Raw genomic sequence first — 15,552 nt, forward strand, 5'->3', positions numbered from 1 at the left:
GAATAGCTAATAAAAAGTGCTTAATGCACTTGAACGCCGCATGACGTCAGGTGACGAACGCGTTGAGAGAACGTGGGCGTGGCCGTGCGTAGTGAAACCCGCCCCTCTCTAACAACCCCCACCCCACGGACTGGTTTCTGATTCACCAGTTTCTCGGAAACTGGCTTCACCGTAAAAACTCGGTTGTTCAAATCACCACAAATCGCCATAGAACTCGTACTTTCCTGCAACCGGAGCCCCAGTTGGAGTGAGCCCAGTTCACATCCAGCCAGCCCCACACACATGCTGTGGATCCCGGGTCACTTTGGTTAACTTGCTACGAGGACGCAGAGCCATTACATTCGGCTACGTTCGCTCATTCATTCAACCACAACAACAATGGCAGCGCAGGATTTTAATTTCTTGCTTGCGACGGATTCCTACAAGGTGAGTGCAGCCGCTCTTCCTGCTGTTGGCCTCTGCCCCTGCATCGAACTCCGTCTGTTATACGAGATATTTAACCACACGCATTTACCACTTTCTGGACTGTGCTTACATGCCGTACTGTGCCGTACATATGATCACAGGGTATGCGTTCTGTTTACACTCGTGTCTTATCTAATTCAGTCTACAAGTCACAGCACAAAGCCAACTATGTTCGCTGTTACAGTTTGGAGAATCGTCAATATTACATTAATATACACTGAATGGTGTGCACGCTGCTGTTATCCATGGCAACTAGCAGAGGTTGTGACCAAAATGTTATCCATGAAACGTCATCTGAGAATAAATGACTTGACCATCTCGTGCCAGTTTCGTCTGAGTTTCATTTTGACCACATCAACCCACTCCTCACATCCTGTTTTTATTGTGTGTAAACGTATTTGCTAAATGTATTTATGCAGATACTCCGCTACGAGAGCTTTATCACAGCGTGACTATGGGACAGACTCGTTTTTGAAGCAGGATTCATGAACAAGGCTTGGGAAAGCCTTTGCTGCCAAATTTAATAAGTGCCCAGCAAGTGCCCAGCATTACAATAATGACAGGGTCCGGACATGTGGACAAAATGCTTACAAAATACATTGTACATGTACAGTACCCCCTGTAACTTTGTGCTAGTATTATTGTATGCAGGTGCTCAAGCTATTACAATCACACGATATTTCATGTCCACTGTCGGCCTTGCCCCTTCATGTCTGCCTTGGACAACTTCAGGGCCTTTTCAGACATAAGACTTTTCATTGACATAAGAGTACTGTTAAAAGTAGAAACAGTCAGTATATCAGTACTACTTTGTGTCAAAGTGCTAACCTCAAGGAAATGTTGTGACAGAGTTAAATATTAGTTTTTTACTGAAGACTATTGAAGACCACGATCTCTCAGGAGTACCATGACTCCAGTTTAAGGAATCATGTTCTAAAAGGCAAGTCCCAGTGTGATAAGTCTCATTAATATGCATAGCCAGTAATGCTCACTCTCATAGTCTGTAGTTGTGTTTAACATAACCTAACCCTCCACTGACTGTTTTGCTTTCATTTTCATGGTAATGAAACTGGAACTGGATTCAGTGTTTAATGACATTTTGTAACCTGAAACCAGCTGTGAGTCAGTGCTGTGCTTGAGAAGGCACTGCTGGCATATACAGTATGACAAATGCCCTCTTTAGTAGAGTTAAATGTCAAATGTCACTGTTAGATGTCATTGAAAGGTCTGCACCGCATTCAGATTGCAGAGGTCTGCATGCTGACCAACTGGCCTTTATACTAGCTCCAGTGACTCCTGCAGAAAAGTCCATAGCAGCACCACCACCAAGAGGATGCCTCCAATGGGCCTGTCATCACAATCACACAATACATCTCCATGAAGTTGATTCCAGAGAGATATTCATCGTCAGCAGAAGATGAATCATAATCGCTGTGTTCGTTTTCTTTCATTTACCACCAGCTGGGCATAATTTTCACTCATCTCAGTGTCTACTGAGTGGCTTGGTATTTTTTTGTTACGTCTATGAACCCCTCACGTTTCAGTGCGGTCAAAATGTAATTGTCCTAAATAGTGACATTTTCATAAGCCTCAGCTGCAAAAGAAGATATATTTAAATCCTTACAGGAGTCATGATGCTGATTACGATGTCGCCTGCATGACTACATGCTTTTTCACTTGATCCCTGGCATATCAATGTGACTGGCTTTGTGTTTTGTTTCCCTTTGAGCTTCTCAGTTGCATAACTTGTGTCATTATTAACAACTATATCCAATATGCACCCACAGCACAGCTGAGAACAACGTGATCTTTAGCTTTAACTACTGAAGTTTCTGAAGAATTGTCTAGGATTTCATTTTTTTCTTGTGCCTAGCTACATGCAACCATAGTGTTTACACTATATACACCTGCTGATTGTCATTCATTTGTTTTCCTGTTCTTTCTCTGTGGTTTGTTCTGGGTCCTACCCCCATCATCCCTCCTTAAATGTAAAAAAAAAAAAATCCCTGTTTACAGTGCAGGTAACATTCACCCATTCACTATTCACACATTGATACAGTGCTCCATTCATACACTGTCAGCACAGCAATGTGTGGTTCACCATCTTGTCCAAAGACACTTCAGAATCATCAACCATCTAGATAGTGGACAACCCACTCTATTTCTGAGCCACAGCCACCCACTTACATAGTTAGCCTGTAGATAGTGTAAGGGTAATATATGTGGAAACAGGACAAATATTAAAGGTCTTCCAGTAAAGATAGAGCCTGTGCTGGAAATGTCCATGTTTCAGATTATGTTGGAAGGAAGAGAAGAGAGAGAGAACTCAAACTAGTGGCAGGATGAGGCAGAAGAATCCAGAGTAAATGCTCCTTGTAGTTATTTCTTCCAGTGACTGGTGGATGCTGTTGATTATTCAATTAGTGCTGAAGGAGCACAAAGAGAGTCTTGTACTTTAAGGTTTCATTATTCCTTCCCACTTGAATCCAGAAAAAATGCTTACTATAAGCAAGCATCACATAGTGCAGACAATCCTTCACTTTACAGATTATCCCCAGTGGACTTACTGTGGTTTTATTTCATGCTGTTTCAGAAATATAAATCTGTGTGGTGTGATGAGATTAAGAAGTGTTGGGTGGACATTACAGATACTGTGGGTGATAATTGGAATTACATTGCAACATGTTTACTCAATGAAACTGTTTTGGGGGTTTTGCTTGTCAGTTGCTTGTGCTTGATTTCTGTCTGTTTCTTCCAGATCACACACTACAAACAGTATCCTCCAAACATCAACAAGATCTATTCCTACTTTGAATGCAGACGCAAGAGGGGTTCCCAGTTTAGTGAGGTGGTGTTCTTCGGACTTCAGTATCTACTGAAGAAGTATTTGGAAGGTAGATTCACCCCTTTCCCCTGACTGAGCGTTACAGCACTGTGTCAGATCTCGAGAATGGTCTTTTTCTGCTATAAACTTGACTTGTTTGTATTTCTTAAACCATTCCCTATTGTCTTGGGGAGCGCCAAGCCCAATATGCAACTACCGCGTCCCCCGAAATTTGCACGTAGGGAGTTGTCACTAGAGCCATTTGCAGACATGAACTGCGGGTTAAGGCCGTAGAATTGGGTCCAGAGTTTGCCTATCACACATGCACAACTCAGCGAGAGGTTCTCTGCGCAGGCGCATTATTCAGGCGAGAGGTGGAGCAGCCGGGTGCCACAAGCAGAGATGGGAAGAGACCTGTTAACTCCGCTGCTCAGATCACGTGATCTTCTTAAAACACACTGGCGTCGGCTCTTCCCGCAAAACTCTCTTGGCACCTTTGTCGATGTCTTCAATGTGTGTGTCAATGATTTTCTTAATGAAATTTTTTTTTTATTTTGCGTCTTTCCACACTCAATTCTCCTGGATGTCGACTGACGTTATACTAACCCAATAAAGATAGTCCAGAGGCTCTCACTCGGACATTTGAATTCACACATGCACCGCGTCCAGATAAATAACAGAGAATTCAGTTTATGTCTGAAGGCAGTTTAAAATATCAAATTCCCTGCAATAAAAATGCAACAAAAAGCAGAAATAAGAGGTTTTCAAACATGAACTCGGGAAGATGTCTGGAGAATTGGGTCAGGACTTTCTTTTAAGTTTGCCTTTCACACATGAACAATGCTGCAGACATTCTCTGCTTAAACGCATTCACAACAACACAGAAAAATTATAATATTAATTCAAAAATACACTGTCTCACGATTTACCATAACGTGCAACAGTAAATGTTGATGGTACCCAATAGTACACTGTAGTTTGAAAAGTTCACTCCTTTAACATGTGATCTGGAATCGTTTGGTAACTCCAGCACCATTTATAAGTTTGATTTAAATTGACTACAGATTAATCAATATTCCTCTATGTACAGTAGTTTCTGCTTGTGACTGATGTTGTAGTAACTTAGATTGTTCTCTACAGGCCCTGTTGTCACTGAGGAGAAGATTCAGGAAGCCAAGGTCTTCTACCAGATGCACTTCAGACAAACTGTGTTTGATGAAGAAGGCTGGAGGAAAGTCCTTGAGGTGCACAAAACGATTTCAACTGTCCCTTTGTCCAGACAGATTGAGATAGAGAGGCATCTATCATTATACACACGGTAAATAACTTGACCTAAATATGCTTGTTACCTTTTCAGAAACATAATGGCCGTCTTCCTATCCGGATAAAAGCTGTCCCTGAAGGCAGGATTGTACCGAGAGGCAACGTGCTCTTCACTGTGGAAAACACTGATCCCAACTTCTACTGGCTCACCAACTACATTGAGGTAAATTGTGAATATGCTGAAAGCTTTAGTGAATAAGAGAGAGAGCTTAGTTATAAGTGTCCTTCCAGTTTCATATTAAACCAGGAGTTAAAAAACCAATAACCACTTTCTGGAGTTTTTAAGTTCCCTAACCCATTCTAGCTACTCGTCATACAACTGTATACAAAAAACAACAGTATGTCCATTCCCCATGTGAGGAAATTATGCTTTAGGAGCATCAGTCCCTATCTCCATAGCTTCATTATTGTCACGTAATCTTAACACTCATCAAAATCTGGCCCTTCCCTCCTTCTTATCCATCTGTTTATTTTTCTTACCAACTGATCACTCGCTATGCCTCGCTGTTCTTTTTGTTGGCCGGAGGCATTATCCGTCTGTTGGTCCCATTCTTGTGAACACAATATCTCAAAAATACCTTGAGGGAATTTCTTTAAATTTGGTAAAAATGCTCAGTTTGACTTGAGGTTGAATTAGTTATATTATTGTGTTCAAAGGTCAATGTTGTTGTGACCCCATAAATCATTTTTTGCCTAGTGAACGTTTCTTCTTATAAATGTATTTTATTGGTTAAATGCAAACCAAACCCAGTTAGTGCATTTAAATGCCATCTGGTAAAAAGGTATAAAACTTTAAACTGTAAGAGACAAGGTTCAGTGGAAGCATACAACCACAGGGCAGTAATTCTAGCTTCTCTCTTTTTCTCATCCAACCCTCCCTCTTGTGGACTGTAGACCATGCTGGTGCAGATGTGGTATCCCATCACAGTTGCCACTGTATCCAGGGAGTTTAAGAAGATCCTGGCCAAGCACCTGAAGGCCACCTCAGGAAGCCTTGAAGGCCTGGACCTGAAGCTGCATGATTTTGGCTACAGAGGCGTCTCCTCACAGGAGGTCAGAAATATGTTGGCCCTTTGTAATTATTTTGTTAAAACTCAGCTCTGAGGCAAAGCCAATGGGGTTTCTCATTTTATTTTTGTATATTGCAACATTCCTATGTTGTGGCTTCAGAGTATCCACAGGCACTATGTTTGCACATTGGCCTTACTAGTCATTACTATCATTGAAACTCTGCTTGTAAATGCTCTTTGTTGCAAGTCGTAATCTTGCAATATCTGCTCTGTGATTATGGCTGTATCATGCTGAAGTTATCAAGTTATTGCATAATGTACTGTTCACATGATTGATTATGGGCACAAAGGTTAGATGACTGAACATCATAGGGAAACACTTTCATTGGAACAGGAAGCTGAATTAAAATTCTTATGTCCTACATACTATTGGGAGGTTTAGTGCACAGAGGAACAAAGGTTTGAACATTCTCTCTTCAAGCTGAGCTCAGTGTACTGAATCACCTAGGCATATGTCACTCTAAGAGCCATGTCAACAGCATAGTCCTGCTGGCTTTCAGAGGGACCCACACATCAAACCAATCACTCAGTCAATCACAGAATTTTTAAAAACAAAATGTGTTGAGGAATATTCATTAAAAAAGGAGAGTAGAAAGGGAAATCTTCATATTCACTTCCACGATGTACAAAAATCTTGTCAAGCCTGAGGTAAGGTAAAAAAAAAAGCTAGTTTTTCTCTGAGGCAGTGAAGAGCATCCTCCACCCTCTATGATTTTCCAGGGTTTGCGATGAAGATAACAGAAGTTACACTCTCTCATAATGTAGTCTTGATAATATTTGTCACTTTTTTTTACACCCAACTGACAATATTTTTTTATTTTATCTGTAGTCTGATGTGAACAACATGGATAAGGGTTAAGCTGCAGAGCTCTCATCTCAAGTGTCTAACTACCTGCATGAAGCTCACTGCAAAATGTGTAATCAGGATGTAATAACCCTGCTGCATATGTGCTGTTGTTGTGCTGTAGCTCTTTAACACTGCCTGAATTTGGAACAGTGATTTATTATTCCCACCTGTACACCCCAGTCTGCAGCATTAGGGGGAGCAGCTCACCTGGTTAATTTCTGCAGCACTGACACAGTGGCTGGACTTCTGATGGCTCAGAGATATTATAGCTGCCCGATGGCTGGCTTCTCCATTCCAGCAGCAGAGCACAGGTAGAACACAAGACTCTCTCTCGGTCATACCAACACACACACAAACAGACCAACTCACAGTGACATCGGACATGCTTGGTCTTCATGAACAGAAATGTCTATAGTGGGGAGGTGACGTCTGATCTGAGATCCGCATATGGGGTCACATTTTAATGCAAGATGTGAACACATGCATTCAGAGCTGTCCATTTTTGATCACATCACAAAAAAACTATGGTAATACCAGGTGTGACTTCAGACGACATTACATCAACTTATATTGATTTCTTGGAGACTTACTCTAAACGTAACCATGGTTGACCCTTACCCTAACCAAAGACATATCTCAACTTAAAATGTAATGATCAACCTTAAAGAGACTTGCTTTTCATCCCCATAAGGAAAACATCACTGGATGTGTAAAAAGATTTCGATCCCCACAATTAGAGTAATACCTCGACCACAACAGACACTTTCTCACAAACTGTGTTGTCCTTTGTTTCATCAGAATATTTTTGAAAAGATCCTACATTCATTTGAGTTTTTATTCTAGAATTAATGTGATTGATGTCTTGTCTATGTTTTGGTCTTATCTGAACCTCTCCCTATGTAAAGATGCTTCAAACAACCAACTCAACTGTTGTACAGCACAGCTTGACCAGTTTAATGTATCCCTTACTTATCTTCACAATGATGTTAAAATCCATTTTCAGAGTAAAGTTGTGTTTGTAATGTGGAAGTGAGGCATTTACATTTTTTGTACTTGCATAAATTTAATGAATATCCCATTGTTCAAATCTGCCCAGTTGATGAGTCAGTGAATTGTAAGTAAACTGTAACACCATCAGCAGTTGTATTTTCAGATATAAGAACAAATTGTAAGATTGCCAGCACCATGAGACTGTTCCTTTCTTCCTCTCTGTTATCCAGCACCATCATCTCTTGGGGGAGGGACAGGGAGAAGGAGGCGTTTGAGCGAGTCCTGGACCAGTTCCCCTCTGGACCAATCTCCGTGGTCAGTGACAGCTATGACATCTTTAACGCCTGTAAACACATATGGGGAGAGAAACTGAAGGAGCGAGTGATGGAGCGCAGCCAGGACTCCTGTTTGGTCATCCGTCCGGACTCTGGAGATCCTGCAGAGACCCTTATTGAGGTAAAGAACAGGCCTGATTAGTCAGTGTTGGACAACCAAAGCAATTGTACTATTAATAACAAACGGTCTATTAGTTCACACACATTTATTACTGGAAATTTCTTAAATATAGATGTCTGTATATATATCTTCTCTGCTCCATTTCAAGTGTAGGTGACTGCATTTACAGGATATAGCACTTTTTTTGTGTGTTTCATTACATTAGGCCACTTGTCTTTTCTATCACACATCATTTACACTTGATGGAATAGCCTTCAGGAAAAAACAGTTTAGTGGACTGTCTGATTAGGGGATGATCTGCTCAGCCACAATTAAATCCAGCCTAGAAGGTTTAGTTGGAAAAATCTGTAGGCAGTATCTTCTTAGCTGCATTTTAGAGCTTTAGAAAAAACGCATCACACGACTGTACTATTACAGCTTCTTCTTTACCTTCCCACACAGCACTGTAAATCACGGCCTGAGCTTTAGGTTGTGTGGCATGATTGTAGACAGATGGAACACATATAATCATAAAGGAGACTCAGTTTTATAACTTTTCTAAAAGAATTTGATATACAGTATATTAAACAAAATCTGTAAAATATAATGTGTTCATGCAGTGACTATATGAATAATTGATTGTAGATACAAGTTGAGAATGATAGTTTTTTCAGTATCGTTATCACATCATCTGATGTTTTTATTAGAGATATGATTAATATATGTTATCAATAGTTATCACAATATGTTTGACAGTAACGATGAGAAAGCAGTTTGTTGGTCCATTAAGATGCAGAGTGACTTGTATTTCTGAAATGCAGATTTTTGTTCAGACTGCACCAAATTAACGTGCAGCTTTTAGCTATACGTATAAATCAAAGTCCCCCCAAAATATACACTTTGTCTGCTTTATAGGTCATCACGATTTTAGAAGAGTGTTTTGGCAGCTCTCTGAACTCGGTTGGATACAAGGTGCTGCCTTCTTACCTGCGAATTATTCAGGGAGATGGCATTGACCTCTGCTCAGTGGACGAGGTAAGAAGAAGATTGGTTGTTGTAGTAGTTTTATCTTAACTGTTATTTATACATTGTTTTGTTAGTTATGAAGACTTTTCACTTATATTTTTCATTGCTGAGATTCGGCTGTGCTGTGACACACCACAGCTTTATAGTAGAGATGACAAAGAACCACAAGCAGAAACAAATTCCAATTTAAAATTGCAACATAAAAGTTATCTTGCACATTTGATCTCAACGTTCTTTCTAAAAAAGACATTTCACTATGATGAATTTTGCAATTCCCCTTCCAAGTGGGAGATGAGAAATCCTGAATTGTTGTGATTGTGTTTGAAGCTGTAATTTCTGTGTTTGCTGAAGATCCTTAAGAAGCTGAGAGATGAGGGCTGGAGTGCTGAGAACGTATTCTTTGGATGTGGCAGTGCTTTGCTTCAGAAACTCAACAGAGATACACTCAACTGTGCCTTCAAGTGCAGCTATGTCGAGACTAATGGCAAAGGGGTAAGTGGAAGGGTTTGGGCTTGATTTGAATACTGTGACTGAATTGTTGTCGAGATTATCACTCTTAATTTACTGGCTAATGTTGATTGAAAAAAACACTTGCCTGGTCAAATAATCAAAACCCTTCAATGATGAAGTCTGCACACTGCCGTCTGTTGCTCTTATAGTTGGAACCATCGATAACGGTGGTTACGATAACTGGTTCTTTACCAGAGGAACTATGGAGGGGGCACAACGACAAACCCAAACCTTAATATATAGTAGTCATTATCTGGTGACAAGAAGTGTGTAAATGTACAGAGGTAGATGTGAGATTTTATCTAATGAAGTAGAGTTTGTAGAACTACTTTCTGGTTCAGCTGTTATTGTGCTTTCTTGTCTCATGGGTACCCGTACTGGAATCCTCATAGAATGTCGCTCTCAATTTGCTCATCAGTATGATTTCCATTAGTTGTCTTGAAACTAGTTATATGTCTCTCCCCCCAGATGGACGTGTACAAGCAGCCGGTGACCGATCCATCCAAGGGCTCAAAGAGGGGTCGGTTATCACTGAGGAGAAACTCTGATGGCTTCTTGGAGACGATAGAGGAAGGAGCAGGCAAACCTGAGGAGGTTAGTCCAATCATTTCACTGTTCATTGACTAAGTGTATTTTAGTAATAAAATTATTTGGTTGATATGTAAAAACTACAATTACATAATTTGCTCTTTTTTGTACCACTCAAGGGTTTCTGAACATGTTACCCTTTTGATAATATTTGGTTTTCAGTGCTTTATTCGAATACACGTAAAAGCACAATTCCAACTGAATAACTAAACAACAATGTTTTGCGTTCTCACATACACCTCTTCCTGGGAAACTGCAAACTCACTGGAGTTCAGTGCATCTGAAAGCAGCTATACACACACAAGTGAAAGTAAACACAGGAGACATATAAAAAAAATAATGTTTAAAATAGGGCTGTCAAACGGTTAAAATATTTAATCAGATTAATCACAGGGTAGCCGTGAATAATCTGATTAATCACCATTTCTTAATCCCCGAAAAATTCTCATTTTCTATGTATTGTTATGGTAACTCAAAGATAAATGACAGAATGCGGATATATACATTTGTTTTTTTATTGATGACCAGTCCAAATCATAAAGTTATTAAGATTGAAAAATAGTATAAAATCGAATCAAAATATACCACACCATAATTAAGTTTTGCTGTGTCTTTGCTATGCCTCGGAGCAAACATAGGATGATGTTATTTAGAACTTTTTATTCATCAAACTCAAAGATAACCTATATCCTAAACAATTGCTCTTTTTTTATCTTTATCAAATATAGGATGGTTGAATAAAACTTTTTTTTAAATCAACAAACAAACAACACAACAAACCAAGCCTTTAGACAATTCAATTTGAAATCTGAAACTGAGCCCATCTGTAGAAGCAGTGCTGAGCCAGTTGACACTTAAAAAGAATGAGTTCCAAGTTCAGTTCATGCAGATGAAAATGAACTAGTTCACGTTCATAGTTAATTTTTTATTAGGAGGATTTAGGTGAAAAACGTACGGTCATATGTTCGGTAATGAATCGAGGTGTCAGATCATGTCTGTGGGTCGCTCCGGTCACTTTAACACTGAGTCCTGGCTGAGTGTCAAGTCTCATGTTGTACTGAGCACATGTTGACAAGTCATCTTCATGTTTAAATGCAGCCTCATAAACTCTGGAGCGAATCAAACAAACGCTAAGTTACTTCATGTACTGATCAGGTCCTGATCATTAATGATGAGTCTTTATTAGTTCCAGTGAGACACAGAAACTCCAGCTCGGTACAAACCAACTACTCTGATCATGACGCAGCGGCGCTGATCACTGAGTAGCTGAGACCAGAGAAACTCTGTGTTTTACTGTTCTTCTACAAAGTCACTGACCGGCTGCTAAACGTGAACAAGCTCTGATTTCACTGCGTGTGTCGTTCCGAGCGAGTGAGTGGGGCGGGTTTGGGTACATGGACCAGGTCCTTCTGCGCATGCGTTAAAGCCTTACAAAAATGTACGCGTTTATTCCACAAATTAATCATCCCGCATTAACAAAGCGGCTCAAGTCATGACAGCCACTGGTTACATTGCACAACTGACTTTGGTCATGATTTTAACACAAAGTTTCACAAGATAAAGTAGCTGGAGGTCCAGTCGCTCAGTTTGAATTGGTTTAATACCTGCTCCTCCTGCATGTGATAATGAGCGCCCTGTGTTTCCCAGGACCTACTGGTGACAGTTTTTGAGAACGGCAGCCTGGTGCAGGACTACTCCCTGGAGGAGATCAGGAAGAACGCTCGGCTGCGTAACGAGGAGCTGAATCTCCCCCTACACAACCATGAACAGGAGCAGCTTCACAGTCGTATCATCAATGGGATTCATTAGATCAAACACAGTCTCTAACCATGCATAAGATACTTCAGTGTTAAACAGGATGCACTGGAATGAAGGCTGCTGTGTGATAGAATGACAGCCCTGTAAGAATAAACTGATCATGTTGAAGGAGAGTGAAAGGCTATTTCTCATAGCAGACACTACCAGGCACTACCACTACCCCCCTGCCCCATTCCCCTCAGGATCCCTGTGATAATAGGTAGATAATAATTCATTTCTCTCCTCATTCTGAACACTCTCTTGCGAGCAGAGGGTTTATCTGCCCTGGTATGGCCATGACAAGAATTAAAGCTCAGGGTCAACTTTAATAAGCTAAATTAGTTTTTGCTTTTTCATTCTTTGATTTAAATATACATCTCATGTTGTGGTTTTCGTTAGGAACAACAAAATGAGGAAGTAGGTCTTTCTTGAGCATTTTAGAGCTATAATGAACTAAACATCCAAATATTCCATTTTATTTCTGTTAGCATAGAAAGGGCAGAAACATTTACTAAGATAGATAGAAAAGTAGCAATATTACTGATTGTTGTAATAACACACTTTTGGATCGGTTTGCACTGAGTACTTGATGCAAATTATTACGTTAATGGTCAATGTTCACTCCATTTTCAGCAGAGCAATATATAGCGCTAGCCTTAAAAAACTTTTTCCTTTACTTCCACATAGATTCATAACAGCAATTTTTCCTTAAGCAGGTTTGCAGTGCATTACACTTGAGATGTCAGATGAGAAAAGGAAACACATGCATGAATGTGAACCCTTTGGGTTGCTCATAAAGTTGTATCTGATCTACATCTAGGTCACATGTGAAAAAAACAAGTTATCAATCAATCAAAATGTATTTGTATAGCCCATATTCACAAATCCCAATTTGTCTCATAGTGTTTAACAAGTCCTAACCCAGGGATTCCCAAACTTTTCAGTGTCCAACCTCTAAAAATAACAGGGACAGAGCAACCCCAACTACCTCTAGACTTGGTTGAAGCACACCGGCATATAAACGTGTAGTTTGCAAAAAAGAAATTACCTACCTGCACATATTGCTGTTTCCTGTGGCGCTACATATTGACCTGCTACAGCTGGTACTGTGGTCATGTCGGGGCAAAGAAAAACAGAAGGCTGAAGGTAGGGGAGAGCGGGGTAATGTGGGACATTTTTTACGTTTGCTCCCCTCTAGGCGAGCTAAACTGATATATCAGTAAAATGTACACATTTCCCATTAATTCAGGATGTTTTCTCGAAATGGAAATGATCAGAATGTCTTCAGATCAAAGGGCAGTGAAAATATGATTGTTTTTAAAAAAGTGGTCTTGTGTCCCACTTTACCCCAGCTACGGGGTAAAGTGGTCCACTTTAAAACTACCATAACAACCACTAATATCGGACTAGTAACAGAATGGGGGGATTGGTCAATTAAGCACATTTATGATTATTATGATTCATGTGATCTTTTGCACACCCTAGCTTACCTGCACATTGTTTCTCTGTCCAATTGGCAGGGACAGGGATATTGTTTTTCTCTGCGTATTCAAATGCCAGTTCACTGCACTTAACTGGAGCAAGGCCATGGAACTGGTCAGCTAGTTGTTTCAAGTGTTTGGCAAGCTCCTCCTCCATCTCATCTGTGAATATTCTCTTTACCTCAGCTACTGCACCCCAGGCTACTGATTTTACTTCCCCTTTCTCTTTTTTCTTTATGAATCTTTTGAGGGTTGTCTTATCAATATTTCTATCCCTTCCAGCTTTTCTTAAGGACTTCTTTCCTTGCATGACCTCAGCGGCTGCACTCTCCATCTCTGCGAGGGGTGTTTGGCCCCAGGTTGTCTTCCTGGTGTAGTTTCTTGGCATGATGGCTTTTCTACAATGTTTATGACATTAAAAATAAAACATATATGATGTAATATAACACTAGAATATGTTTAAGACTAAACTTAACTTGTGCTTCATGGCATATTGTCCCACTTTACCCCGAAGCCACAATTTTAGAAAAACAACATCTTTTAGCAATTCAGGCTAATCCTCAGCTAGCATCAATCACATGGTTTTATATGTTGGAAGTTCTCCAACATGTATGATATAATTTTTTCTACCTTAATCAATTTGTTTTGACACAACAGTTGATTAAGTTCAAAGCAAGAAAATTTACTTTTACATGAAAAAACATACTTTCCTCAGCACCAGCACCAACTTCTCCTTCATGGCAAGGGGGGAATGGGAGGGGCTTTTAAACATAATAGTCAAATGACCACAAATGTGCTCCGTTGCCTAGATACAGGGGGTGTTTCACATCACCGGATGTCCCACATTACCCCGCTCTCCCCTACTTAATGTTTTCATGTTTTTTATTTTCAATGTTCATATTTTAGAACAATTGTGGCTAAATGTGCCATTTCTAATAGTTTTTAAATTCTCAACACTGAACACTGATTTCATTATGGAAAAGAACAATGATTTGAGTGTTATCATTTCAGATCAATTGTGCTATGTTCATAAATGATAGGGTTCCCTTGCTTTTCCTTGCCTCTGTAAATTAAAATATCAGCTGTACGAGTATTACAAGTCAAATAAAACTGATTATACAGTACTGCCACGGTTTGGTAAAAAAAATTGTGAAACAATACCTGTAAGTTTTCTTTTCAGTATTTCTGATGCAACTGATCCACAACACACTCTTTGTGGAACCCCTGTTATATTCAATATTTTATATACAGAAATGATCAACACTATAAATAACCAATAACAAACATTTAACCAACAATAACCAACATTTGATAAATAATTGACAAAATTATTGTAACTCTTTATGAAATGTTATTTCGTGATTTATGTTTGAAATAAAACTGTTAAAATACTTATTGTTTGATATTTTAAAGATAGGTTTCTTTTTGCATAATAGTGTCAGTTTACTGCCTCATGTTTCCCCAGACCTTTTTCAGCTACCACCTTAAACCGCTGCTGCCAAATGTAGCCACTTTGCTGCTGTTAGCTCTGGCAACAACATCATCCATGTAGTCGTGTAGTTAACCCCAAAAAGATTTATTGCCTTTAATAAGCAACATATAAAAGTATCAACTACACTTCTCCAGCCTTTAAACCTTAGTTTCACCAGGCTGTTCATGCTTCCTGCCTCTAGTGAACTAGCTGAGCTCAGCATCACAGTGAGGAGACCGTGTCAGCAGTGTAAGTCAGCTCCTGTTGTCTGGAACAGTTGCAGTTGTGGTCGATACTGACCTCTCCTCACAGCTTCTGTCCCTGTGTCAGCACTTCATCCAAATATTGTTCATGTCAGACTGAGTTATTTTTAGTTTACATAACTCCAAGCAAATAACAACTGTAAATTATTCTCTGACTGAAATTGATAGAGGCACAATCACATACACGGTTTTCCACTTCCATTTAAAGACTTGAACTGTTACTTTTGTTAATGTATTTTGTTTTAGTGAAATGTTTTTTTGTTGTTTTTTTTAGAATAGTAACAATAAGTAATTGGCTGATTTGACAAAAATGGTATGCTGAATGCTACAGTGAACATGGCTCATTTCATCAGACATTAAGATAGAAACACATATTAGTAAAACACCACTCTATGTGGTTAAGGTGCTTGATTGCTTGTTTGGCCTTTTGACCTTGACCTAGACTGGCCTCCATTAAAACAG

General features: G+C 39.6%; 1 protein-coding gene across 1 annotated transcript; it reads left to right on the top strand.

Annotated features, from left to right (window-relative positions):
• The first annotated feature begins 109 nt into the window (after positions 1-109).
• Positions 110-14,747, top strand: nampt2 (nicotinamide phosphoribosyltransferase 2). Its single transcript, XM_053440304.1, has 11 exons — positions 110-426; positions 3,224-3,359; positions 4,430-4,533; positions 4,647-4,775; positions 5,507-5,665; positions 6,710-6,840; positions 7,750-7,975; positions 8,870-8,989; positions 9,332-9,472; positions 9,959-10,084; positions 11,726-14,747. The coding sequence occupies exons 1-11, from the start codon at positions 379-381 to the stop codon at positions 11,885-11,887; spliced, it is 1,482 nt and encodes a 493-aa protein (XP_053296279.1). The 5' UTR covers positions 110-378; the 3' UTR covers positions 11,888-14,747.
• Positions 14,748-15,552: the final 805 nt, after the last annotated feature.

This window comes from Pleuronectes platessa, chromosome 2 (assembly GCF_947347685.1).
Source record: "Pleuronectes platessa chromosome 2, fPlePla1.1, whole genome shotgun sequence".
Lineage (NCBI taxonomy): Eukaryota > Metazoa > Chordata > Actinopteri > Pleuronectiformes > Pleuronectidae > Pleuronectes > Pleuronectes platessa.

Bases quoted from the DNA above. Each gene is read 5' to 3' on its own strand.
- nampt2 (XM_053440304.1), top strand. From the start codon at position 379: ATGGCAGCGCAGGATTTTAATTTCTTGCTTGCGACGGATTCCTACAAG. The intron at 427-3,223 runs GTGAGTGCAGCC...TGTTTCTTCCAG, and splicing joins TTGCGACGGATTCCTACAAG to ATCACACACTACAAACAGTA. The intron at 8,990-9,331 runs GTAAGAAGAAGA...TGTTTGCTGAAG, and splicing joins ACCTCTGCTCAGTGGACGAG to ATCCTTAAGAAGCTGAGAGA.